General features: G+C 35.6%; 1 protein-coding gene across 1 annotated transcript; it reads right to left on the bottom strand.

Annotated features, from left to right (window-relative positions):
- Positions 1 to 6,135: 6,135 nt before the first annotated feature.
- Positions 6,136 to 23,622, bottom strand: CCDC172 (coiled-coil domain containing 172). Its single transcript, XM_026050725.1, has 8 exons — positions 23,544 to 23,622; positions 23,245 to 23,330; positions 20,111 to 20,227; positions 18,525 to 18,690; positions 17,221 to 17,322; positions 16,492 to 16,594; positions 6,997 to 7,084; positions 6,136 to 6,216 (listed from the first exon to the last, which is right to left on the bottom strand). Exons 1-8 carry the CDS (start codon positions 23,620 to 23,622, stop codon positions 6,184 to 6,186), a joined length of 774 nt encoding a protein of 257 aa, XP_025906510.1. The 3' UTR covers positions 6,136 to 6,183.
- Positions 23,623 to 25,775: the final 2,153 nt, after the last annotated feature.

The raw sequence follows: 25,775 nt of genomic DNA, 5'->3' as shown, positions 1-25,775 counted from the left end.
TATGTTTAATTTTCCAGTCCTATTTTAAGGCTGTGTAAGTAAGGCAAATGTACTCCTAATGAACTTAATGTGCAGCAGAACTGTCTCTCTAAAACTGGCTGTATTCGTCCTTCTTCAAAGGTAAAAAAAATTATACTTAATTCAAATATATGACATAATACAAATATATTAATAAAACCTCTCTTTATGGGAGAGTTAAATTACACATAATATCTTCCTCATTCTCAGAGAAGTAAACACAATTTAGTTTCAAAGAGTATGTAATATAAAGGAAATGTTTTGTTCCTCTGAACACCCTCTTTTCTTCTGTCCTCATAACTACTTCTGTGCTTTGCTCCTATAAGTATCTGCAAGCTGATGGATTTCATGCTACTCTGTAGCTCATCAGTGCTAATGGAGTGACAGGTCTTTTTTAGTAGGCAAAAAAAAACAGGAAAGAGCATGGAAATTTGGTGATAAAGAATTGAACGATAGGAATACAATAATTACAATAATTCCAAAAAAGGAATACAGTTAATTCAATTAATCAAAATTGATGAGCAAGAACCTGTAAATTACTTCAGAAATGCCAAGTGTGGGAGTAGGGAGGCAAGTTTGTACCTGTGTAAGCGTCGATGAAGGTGGTATCAGAATATTGCTGATAAGTCGGGTGTCAGGGTTCCCAACRGTGCAGGAACTAGAGGAAGGGTCTAAGAAAAGGCCACAGCAATTATCAGGGTGCTGTAAAAACCACACCTTTGTGCCTCACCACAAAGGATGGGAGAAGTGTGATTCCTTCAGAAAGGAGAGTGGGGGGTAGCTGGGTGGCAGTGCAGAAGTATGAACACATGTAGAATCTACTAGGCATTAAAAAGCTTTTTAATTTCTGGTGTGGGGCGGGAGAAAAAGCATAACCAAGGGCTAGAAGCCAGAGGCAATGCATTCAAATTAGCAAGTAGATGCAGATTAGTGTGTCAGGCAGTGGGAAAGATGAAGGAAATGATGCTTTYCCCTTCTTGAGAGGTTCAGGTGAGAGTCGTGCTCCTTCCCAAGGCTGTTTTAGTCTGGCTAGGCTATTGCGCTCAGCCTCGCGGGGTGATGCCTTCTCCTGCTTGTAACACGGCGCAGTGTTCTCCCCCTCTTCATGACATTTTTGTATTTCTGCACAGAAATATCACGCCCATAGGTAGAGCCAATTTAAATATTGCTGGAGTTAGTATCTCCAACATTGGTATGTATACAGGTTAAGAAGAAAAAAAGCCATAAACATGTAGTAATAAGTGTTTTCAATTACAATTATTAAATTATAATTGTCATACGAGAACTTTTATTATTCATATTAAGAGACCACTAGATGGCACTGRAAGTTCCTTTACAAATACACTTTGCAGGGCAACCTGATTATCCTTATTTTTTAAATCAAGACTAACRAGAATTTTTGAACTGCAGTATGAAGAATCTAAGCAGTATAAAATTCTGTTATTGGACAAGATGCATTTTCTTTGTTTCTTTGTTTTATTTGTTGTAGAAAGTATACAGTTCACTGTTTTAGCATATCTGAAGTATCTTTATGCACAGACTTGGTTATAGATATAGATATAAAGATTATAATTGGTGTCATACCATTCAAATACATAGTTGTTTGTTTTTGTGAGATCCTATTCTTTTCCTCTATAAGTGAATTCAATTAAATTACAGTGATATTTGGTTGCAAAGAGAAATGGTCTCCTTCCTCACTAAGACATTGCAACAAGACTGCCTAGAAGAGGTTTATCAGTGCACAGTAAGAAGCATTATTGGTTTAGTAAAACCCAAGAAGGCTCTTTTCTGGAAATGTCTCTATTTAAAATATAATTTACACATAAAAATTTATCACTGCTGGAAGCAGTTTCTTCCAGTCAAATAGATGAAGTCTTTAAATACTAAAGACATTAAAGTGGAAGAAACAGCTGCAATTTCCAGTTTCCAAATGAAATTTTAAGCTTCTCAGATATCGGGGAATGACTGACTTGTGCTGGTGTGAGGGATCATAGGGGTGGTGAAAGCTGATAATATCTAGGAATTACTGTATAGGTCTGGTTGAAGAACTGCAGCCAGTAAATAGTTTGCTGTAACGCATCCAATGTTTTGAAAACGAGTGATGCAGCATSGTCATTTCTGATACAATTTTAGCCAGAAAAATAAATGACATACAAGTTTTTTGCCGATGACAGCCTCATCCTAGAAAGGCTGTTCAAAACCAACATGTTGCAGCAGGGTGAATGGATGTGATTAGAGCTCTGCTCTTAGGAAAGTCAGGGCTAGCATATACCCTACTCAGAAATTGAAAGTGTAGAAAGTGTAGATTTTTTTTTTTGACAGTTTGGGCTTTAGGAGACTTACCTGTAGATAAGACAAGATTGTCTTTCTGTAGAAGAAAGTGATGCATACTTGTTTTTCAGCCTAGCCTATCAATGCTTTGCCATACAAAAGGCTATATATAATATAAAGAAGCGTCCAGAAATGAGATAAAAAGCAGCCCCAAAATCTAACAAATGAGCAACCGAAGAATTACTGAAGTCATTCAGATAAGAGGCTGACAAATCCTGGCAGATACAGTGAGAATGCTGAGAATTTGGATGCTTGGGGCACCACTAGGATCTATTAGCAGTGTGTGTCAGYACTGATCAGCAAGCACTTCAGAAGGAAAAGAGCAGCTACTTAAATACTCTATTGACAGGCAAGGCAGCAATCGTTAGGCAGTGAATGGGGTCCCTTACCCAGTTAGCTTATTGTGGTATTGCATCCAACTTCAGAGCGGAGGACTGGAACTCTTTTGCTATTTATCTAGCTTTCTTTGCTTGCTATCTGTTTATTACATTGTCATCCATGGAAATGTGCATGCCCCATATTTATAACACTTTAATCTCTCTTTATACCCAGCATTGCATCCAAATTAACGCAGACTTGGTGCTGTGGTACCAATCACTGTTTTGTAAGGGAGAATGTTGCAGTATAAAACACCCAGACTGACACCAGATGCACGCACAGACACTGTTTTTAACTAGTTTATTTTACCCAATTATATAGTAAGATGCAGCACTCTACATTTGGGGTTTGTAGTTTGTTGTTTCTGCAGCAGGGAAGTGCAGTGAGTGGCATGTCCAAAAGCAGGGCTGTGGTGCAGCAGCAGGAGGATCCCTGAGCAGGCCACAGGCCTGGAGCACATCTGTCCTCATTGTCCTTCCTTGCTRGCAGTGGGGTTCTCTGCTCTTCCTCCCTGTTCTCTCCCCTGGGCTGTTCTGTGTTGACTGGAACCATTTTCTATGTTAAGACCCCACACAATCTCCAACGATAACGCGGCTCTCAGTGCTGTATTCCTCGAGTGACCTGCAGCAGTCTGCTTGTCATCTCGGCTTATCTCCTGGGGCTTCTGCCAAGTGCTTGCAGTTTCAAGGCCTCTGCTATCATCTCCTGTCTACCACCTGGGCTGGAGACGCTGCTACACCTTTGTGGCAGGGACTGGCTGTGCAGGTACCTTTTCTATCCATTTTTGATCTGTCGATATTATTCTGCTGCAGGTATTGAAAACAAATATTCCCTTCCCTCGCAACCTAATCTTTTTGGAGTAGGCAGCTGCCAARCTGTCAGAATTTACTTGGGCAACGAGCCGACCAGCTGGGCTCTGTCAGTCACTGCCTGACTGAGGACCCCATTAGCTAGATTAGCTGAACAAAGGTCTGTGACCTTAACTGGTGCCTTGGCCCCAGGTCATACATACAGGCATTTCTTAGTAGCTCAGCGTATCACTCAGTTACAGGTGCATGTTTGTGACTTCSTGCTTCTTGCCTCATCTCCTCATTTTGGAGCATTAATTTGGCACCAAGGAAACATTACTCTGAGTGTGAACCCTGGAGCACATTGCCCAGAGAGGTTGAGGAGTCTCCATCCTTGGAGATACTTAAAACCCACCTGGATATGGTGGCAACATGTCAAGGTGATCCTGCTTGAGCAGGAGGGTTGGAGCAGATGATGTCCATGAGTAGCTTCCAGTCTCTGCGATTCTACCCTTAATTCAATCATGTTTATGTCAACCTGTGTGGATAGTTCTGCATTAGATAGCTGTAGTTTTACTCTGTGGTCAAATATTGTAGTGGGTTGCATTTATTATAGAATTTCTGATTCAGATTGTTAATAAATGAACACAAAATATAAAAAATAACATGAAAATGTCATAGCTTAACTTGGTCTGTTCAGCTGTGTCCAGGTATTGGGGTCACCGAGTGGAGCAGAGACACTGTGATGCCACTGCCAGGCATTGAGGTAAAATTCCAGTTTATCACATATCTTATAAAGGATGTAAGACGTGACACCCACAAAATCTTTATCTTTTTGAGTTAGTTTATTAATCTGAAGTGTTTTTCTAGATCTCTTCAAAAATGAGGGAGTTTTCCTCTGGTCATACTAAAAAACAACTATTTCCAAACTCCAAACTGGCCAGTTTTCCCTATGCCAAAATTATCTTTCTAAGATAATTTTTTTTCCCTGGGACCATCTTAATCTTATTAACTGCAAAAAGTTATTTCTATGTCTCTAGTTCTCCTTCTAAGAGACAACTATTTTCTCTGGATTCTGAAATTCTAGTACATGTGTATGTGTATGCCTGTGTTTAGGTTTATGTGTATGTATATATATATTCTAAAATGAGATTTTAATTTCTGTCATCTATAAAATAATTGATTTATTCATAATAACTGTGGTATCTGTATTTTCATAGCATAGCAGTGTGGGTTTTCCATATAGAAATATCATATTAGTCTCAAAGTATATTAATCATAAGACAGGGCTAACAAACTTTGCTTTATACTTGGGCAAATCAGTATGTTTTACATTCACCCTGTAAGAGCTGGTTTAATCTTGCCTTATGTTTTTCTTCAGAGCTGTTGAGGGATTTGTCTAGTCCAAGAGGATTTGTATTGATTTCTCTTTCACTTTTTTGGTGAGCTTTATTCTCATTTTGTTGCTCTATTGAGCCTGAGCGTCCTAGCCATTTGAGTTGTTATTACAAATTTTGCTTTATTTATGTTGTAGTTCTATTAAAATGGTTAAGAATTTAGACCTGTTTCACAGCTATTAAAAATCTCAAGTTGCAACCTGTTTCCTGGAATCTGAAACACCTTTAAAAAGGGCTGACCATGTATTTCTAGTTCCTTTAGGCAAACTAACATATATTATTTATCGAACCAACTTAGTAATTGGATGCTATTGGTCATTTTACTCTTTTGAAAAGTGAATGTGGAATTATAAGTCAATGAATTCTATTTCATGTGACAGCTGAATATTTTTATGTGTGGACTGAATAACCTTGAATATCTGCACAAATATAGACCACTGAAGAGTAAAAATGTTTCTTGCAAATAAAAACAAATTTGAGTGTATAAGACTGATATTCAAAAACAATTCTTTTTTTCTGGTTGATTAATCAATATCTATAACATCAGCCAGACTACATGAATTAAATGATCAGGACAAACAGGCCTCCTAGGAAACATCAAATTATATCTTTTTCCAACCTCTGAACTTGGAAATGGGAATACTTTGGCTATTTTAGCACTCACATAGGTAACTTTTACTACTTTTCGTGTGTCCTGGATTTGATCAAAGGACACAAGCAAGGGCTTAACTTTAAAGTGGTTAGACATCCTCATGGTAGTCAGAGGGACTAAGTTACTTAAGCACATCCTAACAGGATCTCTCTCAGAGGAGAGTGAATAAAACGTATACGGAAGTCAGCACTAACAGGACTGATTATTAGTGATAATTCCAACCAGTTAGGATTATCTTAGTTAACATAGCAGATAAGAATCTTCTTTGATACCAAGGCTGAAGATTGAATTTTGCCAGATTTCAAATTGCTGCCATTCCTTAGAAAGGGAAAACTTTCTTAGGCAGACCTTGGACAACTTCCCCCAAATAATCCAGATTTCTGCCCTCTTAATAACACCTCTGGTAGAGTTTTCTGAGAGATGGATAACACCTGTAGCTGGGAGGGCTCTGTTTGGGCAGCAATAAAATATGGTTTTAATGAAAAGTGAAAAGACAAACCCCAGTTTAACCACCACCAATAACAAAAATTGCGCAATCCTTACAGAGGTTGAGTAACCTGTCTTTAAAATATGCAAATACTGGCTTTTATGACATGCTGTAWGCGATGTCACTGATTGTTCAGTTGCCTGAAGACTTCTTTTGTGATAGTTTCTGGAAGACAAAAAGAATTGAATTAGAGAAAATCAAATCTAATAGGTTCATTATGGAGAAGTTTTTAAACATTAAGTTGTTTTCTGTTTCTGAAGATGACAGCACAATAGAACTAGTAGATGAAGTGCAAGTTACATTCCCTCCAACAGAAGTTTAAAACTGATGCTAAAAGTCAATAAAAATTTTCCTGGACTTCTGCTCTGTTAGTAGTACTATTGGCAGCTGCATGCAACTCAGGCTCTGAAATGAATATTTTAAAACTCTTTAATTAAAAAAAAAAAAGTAACTTCAAAAAAACCACTTCAATATATTGTTACGTATACTATATATACACATATATTAAGAAATTAATTAAGATTGATCTTGGCGAAAAAAATTAATAACTTTTCATAATGACTTTTGACTGGATAAAATACAGTATTTATGTAATGGAATGCTTCAACATTGCCATTTTGCATTTGACTGATAGCTGGAGTTAAAGACTGAATTAGCTTCCTGACTGCATCATCTTTTGAAACTAATGAAGATCCTAAAAATTAGTGCTAGACCTACAAGTAGGTTTTTCCTGTGCTAAAAATATCTTTGTAATATTTTGAAATATTTTCTGTATTTTTCTATAAGAAATGATATTCCTGGACATTGGACAAAAGGTAAAATAAAAGAGAACTGGGGAGGCACTTGCCCTTGAGAACACTGCTTATCTAAAAGCATGCCTATTATAAACTATACATTTCTAACTAAAATTGTCAAATATTTAAAATAGTAGTGAAAATGACATACCATTTGCAGAATTTCGATTTCTGTTTGAAAGGTCTCGCAGACATTTTCCCAATGATCATCTTTGCAATTTTCCAATTCTTTCTTAAGCCTGTGTCCAAAAAGAAACAAGTTATGATTTCGGAGAACTCTTACTTAGATTCTTTTTTCGTTCATCTTCAATCCTGATCGTCTATTTGATTTATGTGAGAACTCTCAGTTGTGTATTTGCATGATCAAGATTTAATTTGGCCACTTTTGAACCTGGCAGCCCAATATTCTGCTCTCCTATAAGACCACTGGATTTCCTTCATTCCTGGCCATTTTGGTAGCAATATGGGGAGCTTCCAAAAATTATAGTCAGGTTTTACAAAGTATATCTTCAGTAAGTGCTGTATTACACCCATTTCTAGACTGTGATGTTGCCGTTGGTCATCATTTTCTTTATCTAAACACAGAAAACTGATGCTCACTAAGTATCCCACGGTTATCCTCCTCCTGGTTTGTCTGCCAGCCCCTGTGGCACTAGCAGCTATTACCTGGGAAGGTACTGCTTGGATTTGTGGTGCATGGTACTGGTAGTTTAACATTAAAATCTGTTATTTGAAAATCAGGAAGCGTGGAGCCTGCACTATGCAGAGATTTACCTTGGGGCCCAAAAGAAGTTGTCTGCTAGAAAATATTAGTGTGTGCAATTTGGTTTTCCCTGAAGGGGGACAGATCTTCCTAACTACTCTGCTTGCATGGGTAAAACTTTCTTCTGTGTCAGTGTTCAGGACACCTGTAAGTCATTAGTCCTGCTAAAAGCAGACATTAGAACTTTATGCATCACCCCCCCCTTTTCTTTTTTTTTTGGTTTAGATTAATATTCAATAGGACAAGAGAAATCTAACCCAGAGCTTTTAGGAGTCACAATTATACAAGGTGATGAGATTATATTGAGTCTTTCCATGGCTGTCAGTTAAAAGAAAAGCATCATGAGAAAGCTCAAGTTGATTACTCTTAATATAGTTTCAGCCAGCAATCAATGTGGATATTGTGGATCATACACACAGACTGACAAAAAGGAAGTGTATATTCTGTTTCTTATTAAAGCTAAACTGTATTTAAACTTTTTTTTCTATACAAGAAAATGTGTGTTTTATATCCAAATGGCTTTGATAATGGAAAAACATATAGCTTAGGCAGAAATACTTTAGTCACAACCTGGCATTAGCATAGGAGCATGAAACTTGACCTTAAGTTTGTTTTGTTGCTTCTTTGGAAAATGTAAATATCATACCATGAATATGGAAACCACTTGACCTACATATTTGTGTGTACGTGTGTGAATTAGAAAGGGAGAAATGGCTCTTCTTTCTGAATTATTCACCCTAAATTCATAAGATATACATGTGTTCCAGCAAAAGGAAAAATTAAACTGTACTTTAAGAAATTTATATTGCAGTGTAATCAAGGTTACCGTACCGTTACAGACCCTTTTCACTGGGAGAAGTTCATCTCAAGGTCTAAGATCAGATTCTGATCTTGGTTTTGTGGATTAAATTCGATTTACTTCATTGCCCTGTCTCCTCATTTTTTATTTCTGTATATGTTCTCTGTTCGTGTGATATTAGATCCRTAATTTATTTAAGACAAACAAAAGCCCTACTTTGTCTAATTTACTGTAGGAAAAGACACGTTCTGTTACTCCCAGAGAAAATGATCCCTTGCTGTCTTGCACACTGTGAAGTTGATGCACGGCCTGTTTGCCGATTGTCGGCTAAGAATGATACCAGTCCGGGGTAGGTACAGGCTAAGGATAAAACGACCAAAAGATAAGCAGTAACATTTGCTTATCTGTCTCTTGGGATTGTAAATTAATTATAATAGCGATGTCCTTCGAAACTGTAAAGTTCTGCCAATGGCTTTTTTTTTTTAAACTTTAAAGGTTTCTGAAGTGTTTTAAATAAATATGGTGACCACAAAGCTTGTATAATATGGGGTAGCAGTAGTAAAATTCRTTCATTTGGATGTGATGTTTAAATTTCACATTAATCAATTGATTCTCCTTTCAGATCTTCCTTCTTTCCTATTTAGAAGCTAGGTAATTAGAGTATGTGCCAGGAATATTATGCTCACCAGACAAGAGCTGGCTGTTAGGTTACAGTCTCCACTGTTAATGCAGTAGAGAAGCCGGAGTTGCTGAATAAATGATGAAATTTTACCAGAAGGCATGTGAGACAATGGAGCTATTTAAAATAATGTTTGACCTGGAAATAGATTTAGATGTTTTCATTTTAGATCTAAGATAAGGATGATGTTCATGCTTATCCTTTTGTTATCAAAGGCAATATGCAAATCAGTTATATATGGAGTGTATGGTCTAGCTGTAGGGTAGATTTTTTTGTCATCAAATTACGATTCGGCCCTGGAGGTATTTTTTTTAAAAAATAATTTTAGCGTTTTAGCCTCTTTGATGACAAATATATCTTTCAAAAATAACGTTGGAGTGGATTAACGCTATTTTAGTCGGTTACAACATCACAACTAATGAGCTCTAATAAATAGCTGGGCTTGAAATGCCGGATATGTGACAGGTGGTTTGACAGCTCCTTTGAAAAATATTATTTAAGATAAATTACAATAGCAAAGCCTAGTCTGAAATCAAATAGGAGGGACAAGAGTGTTAGCTGTTGTTTGTTGGCTTTTTATTTTTGGATAGTAGGTTTCCTGTCAATGATCCATTTTCCATTCTTTGCGAACATCAGCAGTGAGAGATAGATAGATGTGGAGATGATCACTGAGGGTGATATATTCTGCAGCTTTGAAATGAGTACCGCTATTAAATGTCATTGTCATTTGTGGTTGATAAGCACTCTTCTTGCAATTCAGCTGTATATGCAGTAGGCAAATAGGGGGGAAAAAAACTGTGAAATCAATAGATTTGCTATTATGGAATTGGAGTACAATGAAAATAATGCTATTGACACATAGGTTCTCTGAAAGTCATCCCCAGATTCATACTACTGGATCAAGACTCCAGAGGCTAAAACTGGAACCCAAGAATGATTTTTATGTACAGAAGTCTGAGAGAAGAAATTCTTTTAAAGACAGGGTGAATATGTGTTTTATATATCTTTTCCTAATAACTGAAAGATAGGAGGCCCTATCCAGTTATTCTTTCAGTTGCAGAAGATGCAGACTATTTTTTTCTTACATTTTGCTGAGACAAGCAGAACATTTTCTCTTATTCTCCTTCTTCTCTTTGCCTTGTGTGTGCGCCTACTGTTGTATTTTTTACTATAAGCATAAAGAGAAAAAAAATGTATTGCAACTGGAAAGGAAATATTCAATGCTGTTTTACTGGAAATAGAATTTATGATMTAAACATGGAAGTTTCTTAAAGGTTTGTTTATGAACCTGAAAGCATATATGTTGCTTTTTCTGAAATTTAACAGAAAAGTCAGGAAAAATATTTATTGAGGTTTTAAGACCTGATTCAACCTGAAGAAAACTATAGAAGATTTTGGTTTATTGTCTTGAGAGAAAGTAGAGCTAATGCAATGAGACCAGCCTCAATTCAGTGTTGGGGCTAAGTTAAGTGCAGTTCCAAAGTGACAGCAAGATTTTGCTGGGTATCCACAATCTGCTGGCAATACCAGACAGAGAATGTTATTGCTGAAGAAATCAATACATTTCAGGCTATTATCAATTGATTGAGAAAGGGAGAAAATGAGTCCTAAATAGAAGTCAGTGTTTCATAATATAAACTCAAGCACTTGAGTTGAACAAACAAATTATAAAAATACGTGCTTGATGGAGCAGAAATACAAGAAAGAAATTAAGAAAGTGATCTGGTAGCAATAGTAAATGATAACAAAATAACACGACATAGTAACAAAATCAATCAGGATACTAGGCTATATGAAAATGAAAATAATTGAAAAGAAATAGAAATACCTTAGGTAACCTTAGAAAACTTCAGCTTCTGCTGTTCTGGATCAAATGTTGAGTTTTCAAATACATAATTATCATTGATTAAAGTTTGTCTTTTGTGAATGCTGYATATTACCGGAGTGTATATATGCCTCCTAAGAGGATATAAAGAAGATGAAGACAGACTCGTCTCAGTGGTACCCAGTGAGCAGACAAGAGGCAAAGGGCACAAATTGAAATTCAAGAAAATCCATTGAAATGTAAGAGAAAAAATGCTTTTTACAATGAGACTGGTCAAGCACTGGACCAGCTTGCCTAGAAAGGGTGTGGAAGGTTGTGAAGGGTTTGGAGTGTACAAAACTTGACTGGATGTGTCCAGGACAACCAGCTGCAGTTGACTTTGCTTTGAGCAGGTGCGTTGGACTATTTGATCTATGAAGGTCTCCTGCAGCCTCAACTATTATGTGATTCTGTGGAAAGTACGTTTAGGTCTTAGGAAGTGTTTGCTTAAGTAATATTCCTCAAACACCTAAAAGAACAGAAGAAAAATTTTAAGGAATATATTATTATAGATGACGTGTGGAAAAGTTGAAATACTTTGAACTAGACTGTACATTAAGGATGAAGTTTGATTCTATATAAAGAGGATGAGCAATGATTCTTCTAATCCCAATGTCTTGTTTAATACTATTGCATAGGGAAATGTAGATTTCAGTCCAGTGTACTGGTACAGCTGTCCTATACTAACGTTTACTAATAATTTACAATATACCTACTAATTTACAATATATTTTCTAATTTAAAGTTATCTTTTAATAAGGTAGTGTGCTAAGGTCTCTCTCCTCCTTTGCTTCCAGGTACCTAATCCTTACTTGTCCTGTATAAAAATATATGAGCTTGCACTTTGTATGGCTATATTCCCCAGCATTTTAATTTCTTCAGTCTGCAAGGTTTAGGGTTCTTCCATTTTTTTTTTGCACGGATTGTCTTAACACACTTTCTATGCTGAAGTCATTTAAACCATTAAGCAAAAATCACAGCTCATCAGCTATGTCTGTAGTTACCTTCCATCCACAAACCTTTTTTAGCTCTATTACTATTGTCACCATACTCAAAATTTTAGTGCCAGTTTTCTCCAGGTTAACTAACAGTTTCTTGCTATTTCCCACTGGGATAATTTTACTTAAGTCCAGATGAGTGACATTTTCTTGTCACTTTTCTTGACACTTTCCTCTGTCCAGCCACTCAGTTTTGATATCAAAGAAAGATATCATTAATCTGCTTTTTATAAATCCATAATGCAATTTATACAGGAAACCTGTTTTAACATAATTCAAACTGTAATAGTTCCACTGGGCACTACTATTAAGAAGAAAAGCTTCAAAAATCAATGAGCAGATTGTCATTAAAAAACTCATTTTGAATCACATATATTACTCCAGAGATGGATATTTCCTGATTATAAAATTTAATATGAAATTAAATTGCAAATTTCTTTCAAAACCACCAGAATCTTGGCCTTAAGCAGTCCACTGTTAGTATGAAACATTTGTTTAGCTCTAATGGACATATTTCTTGTATGATTTGTGTGATTTATATGAAAGAAAGCATCGTTTGTTCCTTCATAATTTTGGTAATTTMTTTCTGTGCATTATGAAGTTATCTGAAGTAATACTATATCTTTATGTAWTACTCAGGTAAACAAAGCCTTAAACCATTTACAAAGCAAACTAGCCTCGTGCATTTCCCTTCTAATGTATTTTTGAAATAGAATAGAAATACAGGCTTTAAAGAAACAATTGATCCTTCGCCTACCTTTAGAAGTGTGAAAAACACCAATTTTAGGCAGAAATTGTCTGCTCTTAGTCTAAATAAAATTTAATTAAAGTTATGCCCAGGTTGCTTTATGTAAGCCAATATAAAATTAGCATGTGAAGGAAGATAATTAATATAGTTAGTAATTACAATATAAGAGGCAAATGCTCTTTTATATGCTCAAATGCCAGAGCTAGGGATTTACTAGTATCAGTTAAAGGTCCTGCTTGACTCCTGTGCAGTACCACTGAGGTGATGCATTTGAGTTAATATTTTGAGCCCAATATTTTGTTTATAGCACTTTATAACCAGTGATATTCAGTACTACTGAAGCAAAATTGATTTTAAATTTGAATATTTACTTCTCTTTCGAACTCTTTGATTGACTTAAGCTAAAGTAAGAGAGGTCCTTTAAGAATTGCACTAGTAACTAAAAAGTAGCAGTGAACAAAATGACAGAATTGCAATGTTTTAATTTTTCTTTTCAAATTCAGTAACTTAATATTCTGTGAAAAAAGTTTCAAAAAGTGGAAAATAGCTTAGGGAATACTGAAAGTCTAATTCATTGTCATTCTGTTCAATGATGAAGTCAATTAGAGTTTAATTCAATACAAAAAAAAGCACTGAAGTTTGCAGTAGAAAAATTTCTAATGACATGTTTCATAAAAGCATATTTTTTGATGGAACATTTTGTTTCTTCAGAAAATAAAATAACTTCTTTCAACCACTGAATATCCAAGCCTGGATATCCAGGAGAGCAGGCGTATCCAACAGATTAACTTGACATCACTTGAAAGAAAAAGGTYTCTGAGATAAGATACATAGGCAAAATGCAGAATATACTGTAGCTTATCCTGAATGTGTGAACATTATATTTTTTTGAAGAAGAGATTGAAAGTTAGTCAACACTGAACAGTTGTGAAAGAAGCATTTTTTGTGCAGGCTGAAAGAAAATAGAACAAAACCCAGTTATTAGCCACTGRGGGATTCAGAACATCTGTAGTTGTGCTGGGGGTTATTATGTGCAGAAGGCTGATTAGGTACTTATATGATAATTTWATAGAGAAGACAGTAGACATGAAATTTTGAAAGTTCAGAATACAGCCATAGGCAAATTACAGCAAAAACTCATGTAATTTTTTTTTTTGGCTTGATATTGTGAGTAGCAGTTTCCCCAAACTAGCAAAAAGGTAGTGCACTMCCCAACCTCATGCAATTTTGGCAGTGTTTTGTCAGAAACATTCCTTCTAGTCTTGATCGTTCACGTGGTATATTTGGAAAAGTGTTCTCAAAGGCAACATAAAAGATAATCTGCTTTTCTCCAAATACACCACTTTTTAGAAAAGTATACACTAAAAAAAAAAATCCAAAGGTTATTGGATTTTATTTTTATTTTAGCCCTTAAGCATATCAGTTCTTAACATTCAAATTGTAGTTAGCTTTTCCTTCTGTCTGATACGTGTTAGAAGATATCTGTAACTGCAGCACGGATAGCTGTGGGCATTAGCAATGCGCACTTCTTGTGACCTTTTGTAATTCTCTGATAGATTTGAGAGAAATTTTATGAATGTGTAGATATGTTACGGGGTATTTTTCTCAGATCAAAGACGAATAGCTGTAATTTGAATTATCTGACTACATTCTTCAGCTGAAATGCAATTTACTTGAARATATATTCTTAATTATAATGAAGATTCTTGCCTTGCCAGCTATTTTTGATATTGATTTTTAAGCTGGGACTAGGTATGTGATACAATAACAAGCTTAGAGGGTGTCCTGGGAGCTACATGTATAAGGTTATTGATACTGTCTCATATTTGTTCTGAGGAAGCATTAAAATCATGGCTAATTTTACTTCGATAGAAAATGGTGTAGTTTCTTCCTCTGTAGAAGCGAGAAAATGAAGTTTTGTGCTTATTTCATTGAAAAAAAAAAAGGTTTTTTGTTCAAATTGCCTGTATTTTGTCAAAATATCTTCCTCTGTATAATGTACACTAAATATGATTTTTCAGTGAAAACTAAGATGATATTTCTACAATAGATTCTGCATGGGAAAGAAAGCTTGCATTAAAGTAAAACTTTGTTTTAGTCTAAAAAGGGTCATTTTTCAAACAGAGTGCATCCAATCAAACTGATTTAACATGACCAAAACTGATTCATATTAAAATATATGCTAATGTGCCTCCTGTTCAGAGGAGGGTTGGCTCTGAGGACAGACTGGGTTACTGAGGTCTTTATGCAGTCAAGTCTTGAAAACAACCAAGAATGAAGCCTCTCTGGGAAACTTTTTCTACTGCACAACTGTCTTCATGATGATTTTTTTTCYCCATAAAGGCAGCATGAGCCTCTTGTGTTTCAACTTAACAGGATAAAATTAGTATTTTGTTTTTCTTGGATGACAACAATAACAAAGATGATAAATTCTCAAAAGAGACGATGGCAGCAGTCAGAGGTTTTACTTCTAGGCAACACCTGAAATATTCCACAAGCRAAACATACTATTCAAACCTTGAAACTGAGACATAGCATTGTTTTTGTCCTTTGCTTTATTAATGAGATTTCATAATAAAATAGTTTAAGAAGAATAGTTAAGACATTTTTCTCATTATTTAGATAATAACTGAAATATCTGGCTTTTGTTAAGGCACTGACTAATCTGTAAGCAAATTTATTTTCCTGCTGAGTCAACTCTGAATGAACTGTACTGATGTCGCATCTCCTTTATTTAATGTTAAAAGCTGTTTCATGTAAAATAGTTTATCAACTTAAAGAATATGACTTCTTGACCTTCATTGAATATTCAGCTTCAGAACAGAAAATAAAGCAATCAAAGATAGTTTAATAATAAGTGACTGAGGAATGTTAAGATTTAATTTTCACTCCCTTCACCCTTTGTATTATTTTACAGTTGACCAAGTCAGCAGAGAGTTCAAGATAACATAACCTAACATTTGCAGTTACTTAATTACTTTTCATTTTCACTGTCTTGAGACCCCAAATAGGCTATTAATACCATATAGCACTTTAAATTGTGTAATTCGCTTAAGTCAGTATTTTTCTTACATTCAGATGTCCAGCCCAAAAAGTGATGAGCGGATTTTGTAAAAGATGTAGATTGATGGAAGTGTACGAGTGTGATGTATGGTAGTATTTAACACAGCACAATGACATGCAGAGGTGGGCAAATAAGGGTGGTAACGGAAGTGTGGTACCTATGCTCATGTGTCAAACAGTGTCAAAAAGGAGAACCTATATGTGCTAAAATGAAAGTGCAATAATACAGCTAAATTACTCCTGGTATCTAAACTAGATTGTGTGCGAGCTATGAGCTCTCTAGCTCTGTAAATCGTTGGGCTTTTGCATGTATRCAGAGATCAAAAGCAAGTGCAAGGTAAAAATAAGATTTAAGAAACTCTCTTAATTTTTCCAGTATCTGAAACGGGAGAAAAAAAATAGTGTGTGTGTATATATACATGTGTGTATATGTATGTGTGTGTGTGTATATATAYTATATACACACATGTATATATGTGTATATATCTATGTATATATGTGTGTATATAAAAAAAGAGCTGTATCATTTCTGTGATTTAAAAAAAAAACAAAACTATTTTTGTGCTTGGGAAAAGGTACATATACATTTGAGTAAGCTAACATGTAATGAATCATTGTCGTTTGGTCCCCATATATAGTACAAGAAATGTAAAATAGGCATTAGTACTAGGGCCATTCTATAATTACAGATCTAAAACTTTTTTTAGGAAGTCATTGAAATGATGCTATTACCTTAAACATTCAGGATCAGTCTGAGGTTTTTCAGTGACTTGGACTTTTTCTGCTTCTAAATCTTTAGTAATTCCTTTAGCCTCGCTGACTATGTTTTCAAGTTCTAAACATAAAATAACAAAGACTTTAGAAATTACTTTAGTCATATGTATTCCAAAGCATCCTATATTTTCTAGATTTATCTTCTTAAACATTTTGCTGTGAAAACTATTTGGAGGTTAAAAGCATCAGAATGAGAGATACTGTTTTACTATTGGTAAAAAGATTGGTAAAAACAGCTTCATAAATTTATCAAAAGAATGTATGCACATCTCTCTTGGCACACTTAGTATGGCTTGTTATTTACACATTTACAGAGGTCTAGATCTTTAGCCAAATCTGTGTTTATCTGTGCAAAATAATGTTGCCACTTAAATATTTGGTTGTTAGTAATATTCTTTAATTATAATTTAATGGGTTTAAAAATGTTTATGCTCATTTTAAGTTTGCTTTTAAACACTAAATTCTGYAATATACATCTTAGCAGCAAGAGTAGAATTTTCTTTTTCATATTTACAGGTTTTGGTACATGTTTTAAAATGATCTGCTATATAATGTAAAAATAGAGATCTTCTATGATTTATTCTCACTGACAAAAATTAAGCTGTCAGAAAAAATTCAAATGCATTTGTCAAATTGTACATAATTATCATAACAGATATACAGGTGATTTATCAGGCACACAAATACCTCGGAGTTTGCTCTGGAGAGCAAATAAATCCTGCTTTAATTCATTCTTCTGCAACTGGAGTGCATTTAACTGAACATTTTTATGTTCCATTGACTCCATTTCTAAGAAAAAGAAATACATATAGTCTAAATTAAAAGCATTACAGCTTTAGTTTTCATTAAATACTTTTAAATATTCTTAACTACCAGCCACCTTTAGCTACTCAAAAAGAACATTAAACATAAAACTAAAATTACTTTATAAAATCCAGTTAATGGGAAATTATCTGTCATATAATACACATTACTATGAAAGATTCTATTTTATTTTATTAAGATGCTTGGCAGAGTTTTGTTGACTGAACATAAAATTAATTGTGTTTTGCTTTAGCTTTACTTCACCTATAAAGGAAGTTGACTTATTAAATAGGTGATGAAAATATCTTTCAGTAGGACTAAAAAAAAACCCATATTTTGTTTAGTGTTATGAGCATTTGAACCAGAATAGTGACAGCAGATGGAGTTAATTSTGATTGTTTCCCTCAAAACTGGTTGACCTCAAATACTTTAATTGTTTTTAGTTATTAATCATTTTCTGTTTAGTGCTACTAGTGGACTCAAGACTGTCTTACACACAAAACTGGATGATCTGTAACTTAAAAGGATTGCAGTTTAAAAAGGATGGAATCAAGACAAAAACTGAATCTGAAAAAAGATGTTAGTCACCTTTTGTGCCTCACTGACCTAACCTCGGAGAGACTGACTGATCGGATTTGTCTGAATATGTAATCATATCAAAATAAATTAACTGCTAAATACATTTTGCTGGGGTTTGATGAATCATGCGAATCACTGGGAAGGACTTTGAGGGTCAGCCAGTGTGTTCCTCCTCCTGGAGGTCCAGCGCCACCTCTGTCATTTCTGACAGGTGCTTGTCCAACCTGTTCTTAAAGACCCTCAGTAATGAAGATCCTACAGTTTCCTAAGGCAATCCACTTCCAATGTTTCTATTAGGCACATTTGTCAAATAGCTAGGCTGACACTCCCTTAGTGCAGTTTATGCATGTTACTTTTCATTCAGTTCAATAGGGGTGTGAAGAATATGTAACATTTTACAGAAGCCTTTYAGAGATTTGAAGACCATCAATCTTCACTCAGTCCTTTCCTCCAGGTTGAATAGTCCTGACTCTTTCAATTTTCCATGTCATATCCTCCAGAACTCTGATCATTCTCACTCTTCTCCAACTTGTCCGTGGCTGTCTTTTTATTTCACTAATTTCTATACTCTGGTAATCTAAGATAAAATCCTTTGGTGTAAGACTTACCACTTTTTAAAAGAGCTGCCTCCTTCTCCAAGTCATTTATTTCAGTCTTGACTTTATTTTTAATGAGAAGATCTCTATTACTTGTTAGTCCATATTCATTGTTAAATTCTGTTACTTCCCTAGTAAAGTTATCTTCTTCTTCAGCCATTTTTCTCTTTGTATCTGTCTGAAAAAAATAAGGGAGATACTGAATGTTCTGGTCAAAAAAAGAGAGGCAGGTTGAAACATACTGTCACTGTTTACCCTTACACTTGTTAAAAGTAATATATTTAGTTCTCACATGTGAGAACAGGAAGATAGTTTACAACTGTCATTTTGTCTATTGTTTTAACCTTGCTTTTCAAACAAAGTAAGAGGGAATATTCCTTACATGCAAGCTAAATTATGTTACAGACATAGTGACAGATGATTTTAAATTCAAGTCTTTATTGAAATTAGTAGAAAGTTCTATTTCAAATTGGTAGTCTGATATGGCCACTCTTTTTTACATGCCTTTAAATTAAACAGAGGTGTTATTTGTTCCACTGCAGAATTTAGATGCACAAAAACACTCTTGATACCTCCCAAGAAAGCTGTTTTACTTTCTGGGAATGAATATGCCAAAGACAAGGACAATATTAAATTCTTTCTAAAGAGATAACTGATTGTTGAATTAAATAAAAAGAAATGACCCTACATGTAGGAAGAAGGAAATGATAACCTACACGTTAAAGCTCACTGGATAAAATTAGAAGAAAATTTACATTTCATCAGATGATAGCAATTTTGCTGTTATAATTAAATAATGTTACTATGATATTAATAGTTTTTCTTTCTTTGTATATTATGGATAGAGAATATTTTGGGTATTGAAGGAATATTATTTAATTAAAAGGATAGCTCCATAAATACTTAGAGATAATTCAGTTTCAAGTAAAACATATTGAATGTGCAAAATTCAGCTCGGCTGATTTAAAGTACTAGCACATACACAGCAAAGGCAGCTCATCTGTGGCCTTACTTAGCATTTAAATATCCAAAAAGCCRCAGGGAAGGAAGAAGGTGTCAATATTCAGGTGCTGACTAGCATGAGAGTCAACTGGCAACCTGTCACCTGTGTATGTTGTGAAGAGCTCCCTTTTCAGGAGTGGCCCAGCAATTCTGAATAGGTGGGGTTAACATTAAAAGGTCATGTGAAATCTCAGGATCCCTGAAATATAGTTCTGGCCTCCATGAAATCTCTCTTGGATCCTTCTCAATTAAGATTACTTTTCTTACTTTTCTTTTACAAGGAAATAATACAGGAGAGTTGGAGTTCAGACATTTAGCAGCAGACATTAGAAATTAAAGTTAAGAATGTTAGATCAGTTCTGTAAGTAATCTGGAATACACATGACCTAAAATCATATACTAAATTACAAGTGACCATTTATTTACATTTATATTTTTAAATATGCTAGAGCTAAAAAATACTGTTATTGTTTATATTTATAACATTAACTCTTTAATTCTTCAATTTTTCAAATTAACTTTCAAATTTTACAGCTGACTATGTTCATGCAGTTTGGTAGAGATGAACTATCTGAATACTGTAGCTGGAAACATACAAAGGTTTTAAGAAGAGTGCTCTTTTGATTATTAAGTTCGACTTTCTGTTTTTCCAAGCTGTCTTCTCGCTTCTTCAGAAGTTCTAAGTAGAAGAGTTTTTCAGAAAGATGCTGAACCTTTCAAGGGAAAAAAAAAAGTTATAAAATGAAGATATTGTTTTATTGGTTCATATATTTTGATATGGAACAACAGCATCTTTGTCCAGTTAGAACACAGCCAGCATAGCTGCTGGGCTAGCAAAAACATAATAGCTCTTTTTTTCCCTCATTAGCTTCCAATCTTCCATAAAAATTTGGAGACGTATCCTCTCTTTAGAGGCCAGATGTAGTGCTGGTGACTCTCTCTGAAAGGGCATTCTAAACTTTATCCAGTTTATAAGAAATATTTTCAAGCTAAAAATAGGGGAGGGAAAAAAGTGGTCACATTGAATCCCAACACAATAGTGTCCTCCATCCCATGGTCCTACCCATCACATAGCAAACTAGACATTAACATTAGAGGTGCAGAGGTCCAAGATCRCTGTGGTGACTGAGATTGTCTGAGTGGCTGTTCCTTCCACCAACACCACAATGCTGGTGTTTTGTAGCTGAAAGAGGACAGGGATGTTCATATTATTCTGAGCCCAATTTCTGGAACTGTCAGTGAAAGAAATGTGGAAARATTGCTCATAGGCTGAGGCTGCTATTTTGCAAATAGCTTTTTTTATTTGTTTTTAATTTTGATTATTTTAGAGAGTAGTTTATGCTGTTCAACCAAAGCATTTTCAAAATTTTCTGAAAAATACCTCTGAGTTTTCCATCATCTATTATTTAACCTAAGTTAAGATATATGGTGTGATAAATCATAACAGCAGGTAAATGGGAAACAGCTAAATATTGAATGGTCTTAAATGATGAGAAGCATTCATGTGATGTAACAGAGAAGATGAGGTCAAGAGAATAACTCAACTTGTAAGAATTGCATCAGCGAGTAGGAAAACCAAAGTTAGCAGCAGAACTGCCCAGAGACCATAAAGAGTCAGAGTGATACATGACTGTTCATGTTAGCAGAAGGAGAAAAGACCAATTAGTAATAATTGTACAGAGGCAAAAAGCACAACAGCTCTGCCAGTAATATAGATGGCTTTGGAGAGAGTGCACATGAAGTACATCTGCTCAGAAAGAATGAGGACAGAAGAAAYGTGATGAAATCAGAATAGGTGTTGKAAAGGAAGGGACCAGATTTTTCTTTGTCCCTGACGTGACTGCCATGCAGAGTGCCAAGGAGTTGGTTGCCTCAAAAATATCTRTTTTACATACTAATTCAAAGAGATGGTCTTATTCTACTCTATTTATATTACTGAATATAACTAGCAACAGTATAATTTCTTCATCTGTACAGTGCATATATAATCCATGCATTTGCAACAGATTTTCTTGACGAAATTATTGAGCCATGGAAGGAAAAATGCTATAATTCAGATTCTAATTACATGCTACTTGATTTTGCAGAACACAAGAAGAAAACAGCATTTCCTGGGAACCTGTGATTGACCACGGGCAGTCTCTGTGAAATAGATGTCAAAACACTTTTGAACCTAGACTCACCTGCTTGCTCAGGAACAAGGCCCTCCACATGCATGTGCTTGGGTATGTATGCTTAGAGGGAAGATGTGCAGTTATCTGGTGCAGGAATCTAATTGAGCAGCCTTATTTAGTATGAATTGAACTTTATTAACTACTGTACATGTGCTTAAAGTGTAAATAGTAAAGTTAATTCCAGCAGTGAAAAATAAATTACTTTAAATAATTTAAATTCAGTAACTATATTGGAGCCYTAATCCAAAAGACAGTCTGACTGAAATGCATTTTTGGTATCATTTTCTTTTTATACGTCAATCAATGTCAGATTAACAGGCAAATAAAATATATTTCTGTGGACACCAGTAAGATTATTATTAATTGTAGTGGGAATGGCACAAACAACTTAGTTACGAATGTTTCTTCAGTTCTTCACGTTAGTCATTTATAAGAATGTCTCTACTCTTGGGACCATCTATACCTACCACACAAATCTTGATTATAAATCACAGTGAATCAATATCAAATTAACAGAATATAAATAAAATTGTGCTGTACATAAGTTATTTTACCTAATAAATACCATCTAAATACAGTTTAATGTTGGCTAAATATCAGTTGCCATTCTAAAACTCTTCTGGTCCCTGTGGTTGTGGATGAATAAATATAAGCATGTGAATAAGTGCTTGCAAGATCACAGAATGAATTTGCAATTGAAAAATGCTGTAAATGGCTTYTATCAGTTTTCTGACCCCTTCACAGTGATAATGGTGTGTATTATACACATGTTTTTTTAACAAAAGATATTCACTCCCCAAAACATTTATTTTCATAATTAACTGAGGTAATTCGCCAAGTATTCTTGTAGATGTTTAAGTAATGTTTAAGCAGGACAAAACAGTCACACTTTCAGAGGAAACTCCATATGCTTTCCCCTTGTGCATATGCATTTTGCTAGAGCAGATACTTAGAAGCCTAAGGGATKACTTCATTTGCAGGCACAAGCAAATGGATTTTTAAAATCATTTGTAGTGACAGGTATAAATGCTGAAAAAGTTTGCAAAATTGGAAGCTTAATCTAAAAAGAGAATTGCAGTTTAGATAAAGGAAAAGCATAGTAAAATCTTAAAAATATGCCTCTGTCTTTAACATCAGTAGCCAAACTATTAAATCTGGCATAACTATGAACATAGACTTACAAGCAGGTTTTAGTATATGCCTCAAGATCCAGTGAAGTCTATGAAAAAAATTAAAGCTTTTGATGAAATGGAGTGGGCAATGAAAGAATGTGGAAATGTTGCTGCCCCTGAGGGAAACAAGTCTTTACATGTGCCCTGGGCTCAGCCTGAGGAGCAATATCCATTTTGGAGAACTGTCACTGGCAGCATTTGGTTCAGGTGAAGCACGTGGATGTGCTGGTATCGAGCACTACAGAAATGTGTGTTGTAAAATTGTTAAATGCTGAGCTACTCGGTAGAGAAAAACTTCTTGAAAGTGCTTATGAAATCATGCGTAAAAAAATATAGATCATCAACTTGTCATTATTACAGGTACTATAAATTTTGCCCGCTTACCTTAGTTTCTAATGTGATTTTTGCATTGCTCAGCTCTTCTTTTATTTGGCCAATTCTTTCATAACTTCTGTTGATGTCCAGTTTAACTGCAACACAACGTGAACCTGTCAGCATGTGTGGTCGGTTTGTAAAAGCTGGGTTTGTAGGTTTGTAAAAGCTGGGTTTGTAGAGAAAGGCACCCCAGAGAAGGCGGGAGGCAGCCCTGTGTTCCCTACAGGGCATGTCCCCAGGGAGGAGCACGGCCATGTGGAGAAGGGAGAGGCCAGGGTAGGAGCACGAGATGGCGGCCGGGTGCTCACCTTGGTGCATGAGGCGCCTCTTCTCCTCGGCCTGCTTCTCCGTGCGCTGGATCTGCTGGAAGAGGGTGTCTAGGTTCATGGCTGCCGCCTCAGGAGCAGCTCCAGGGGCGTGTGGGAGCCCGGTGCTTGCGGCCTTCTTGGAGGGATGGTTGGCCAAAGACAGGGGTGCTCCGGGGGAGGGAGGCCCACGCCGGGCGCCTTCCCTCAGGGCGCTGCCCTCATCCAGGCCTCTGCTCTGCCCTGGCCTCCCCTGGGCTCTTCCTTCTACAACATCCCCCATATGTTTTTAGTAAGTTTAATATATCTGCCCAGTTGATTTATATCTCTTTTGAAGGCTGATACATAACCRTGGCAGTTATGGTTAAAATCCTCTATTTTCATGCAATCCCTAAGTGGCTGATAAAGCTGACTGCCTAAAAAACAAGTAACAGTGATCAAACTCAACGCAGTGGCATCATGGTTCTGGGAAATGACAACCTTTCTAGCACTGATGGGCTCTGCAAAAAAAGAAAAAAGACCAAAACCTTGACCATCCTGAAATGGTCAGAAATATGCTGGCATATAGTTTAACTCTGCAAGAGCTCCTGCAACTTTTTAGTTCATGCATTATTGCCTGAAGTAGATGGGAATGTATATAACTAATCTGAAATAAATTCATACTGCAAGACTTGTTTCTGCATCTTGGAAAGGTCTAACTCCATCCCCTGCAAGCCTTACCTGTGTGAAGTTGACCTATTTGCTTTGAGAAGGGAAAAGCCTGGAGGAATATAACTTTATATCTTTCCAGCCTCTTAAAAACTGAAAAGGATTAGGAGTATTGACAGATCTGTCTTGAGTTTTCCTCAGAGGTACTGCCTGGGATTAGAATGCAGGAAGGATCTTTAGAAATTAGAAGGAGAAAACCCTTGATTACAAAAATATAAGGCAATATACATGAAAGGAGAGTAAAAAGAACTTAGTGGTGAAAAAGCTGTTCTCAGTTCCTAGAATGATACAGAGAATCCTGGAAAATGTTATAACATGGCGTTCCTTAAAAAATACTGTGTGGTAGCTACTGTAAAATGGTAATTTTTAAAGAAAAGTCAATGTTCCATCTTAGAAAATGTGGGTTCTGATGATATTTTAAACCTGAAACTAGTACATTATGTTGCAGAAAATGTAATTTTTTAAAGTGGAGCAAAGCGAAACCGAGTGAGAAGAGTTCACAAAAGTGAATTTAGAAAATGTTTCAGAAGTGAAGCTTCCTTCCCAAAGGCCAAAGGAGGAGCGGATGAGTCAAATGGTAACATTTGGCAATTSAGACAGTGATTTGTTACACAGGTCTGTTGAGTGAAAAAGTCGTTTTACTGACTTGGAGTAAATGAACTGCACTATCAGTGGATCAAGGAGAAAATAAAATGAAAAGCCTTCTTTGATGTTCTCAAGACTTGAATGCTTTTGTGTTTCGGAGAAAGCTGCTCTAGGCTGGGATAGTGTTCAGTGTCACTTACCAAAGAAAGAACTGTTTTCCGTGAAGGGTTCTTCAGTGCCTTTAATTGTGGTACAGGAACTGCTCTCCCTAGAAATAAAAGACTGGCTCCAGCTATACTTCTCACTGTCTGAGAATGACCATTGAGTACTATTAACAGTGTAAAAGATTCCTTGAGAGACTGAGAAATTCAAAGTGGAACAAGCCTTTGAAATTCAGCTCGATAGCTTTTGACTCCCGCAGATATTTGCCATGTGCTTCAATTTACATGTCAAATAACTCAAGTTATAATAAGTTGAGGATTCTATAAAGTGAATGGTGCATGTGTGACACATAGAAAAGTGCTTTCAGAATCAGGATTAGGGCCATTTCTTGAAAGGTGGACAACCCAGCTCCCATGGAAATCGATGAGATGGCATGAAGCTAAATGTTCCAGAATAAAAGTAAAATGAGATTTAACTCTGCTCAACTTCAACTTCTACAAAGAATAACATCCTTAGTAAATCACTGACTGCTAGAAAGGTGACTTTAATTTTATTTTGTTGGTCATATCAGTACATCCTAATCTTAATCTATATCTGTATCTTAATCACTGTGCTGTAATCAGGTCATATCTTTCTAGTGTACTTCAAAATTAGTAATTGCCCTTTGTAATCAGGCTACTGTGCTAATAGTAAAGTTTCTCCTACAAGTTTCTTCTCTGTTTTGTGTAGGAAGGAGAAAAGAAAGATTTTGTTTCTAATTTCAAGTCAATATAAAAATAT

The sequence above is a fragment of the Nothoprocta perdicaria genome, unplaced genomic scaffold, assembly GCF_003342845.1.
Source record: "Nothoprocta perdicaria isolate Ctin4 unplaced genomic scaffold, notPer1 scaffold_7, whole genome shotgun sequence".
In the NCBI taxonomy this organism is placed as follows: Eukaryota; Metazoa; Chordata; class Aves; order Tinamiformes; family Tinamidae; genus Nothoprocta; species Nothoprocta perdicaria.
The sequence above is the reverse complement of the archived record's forward strand: the minus strand, read 5'-3'. Positions and strand labels throughout refer to the sequence as shown.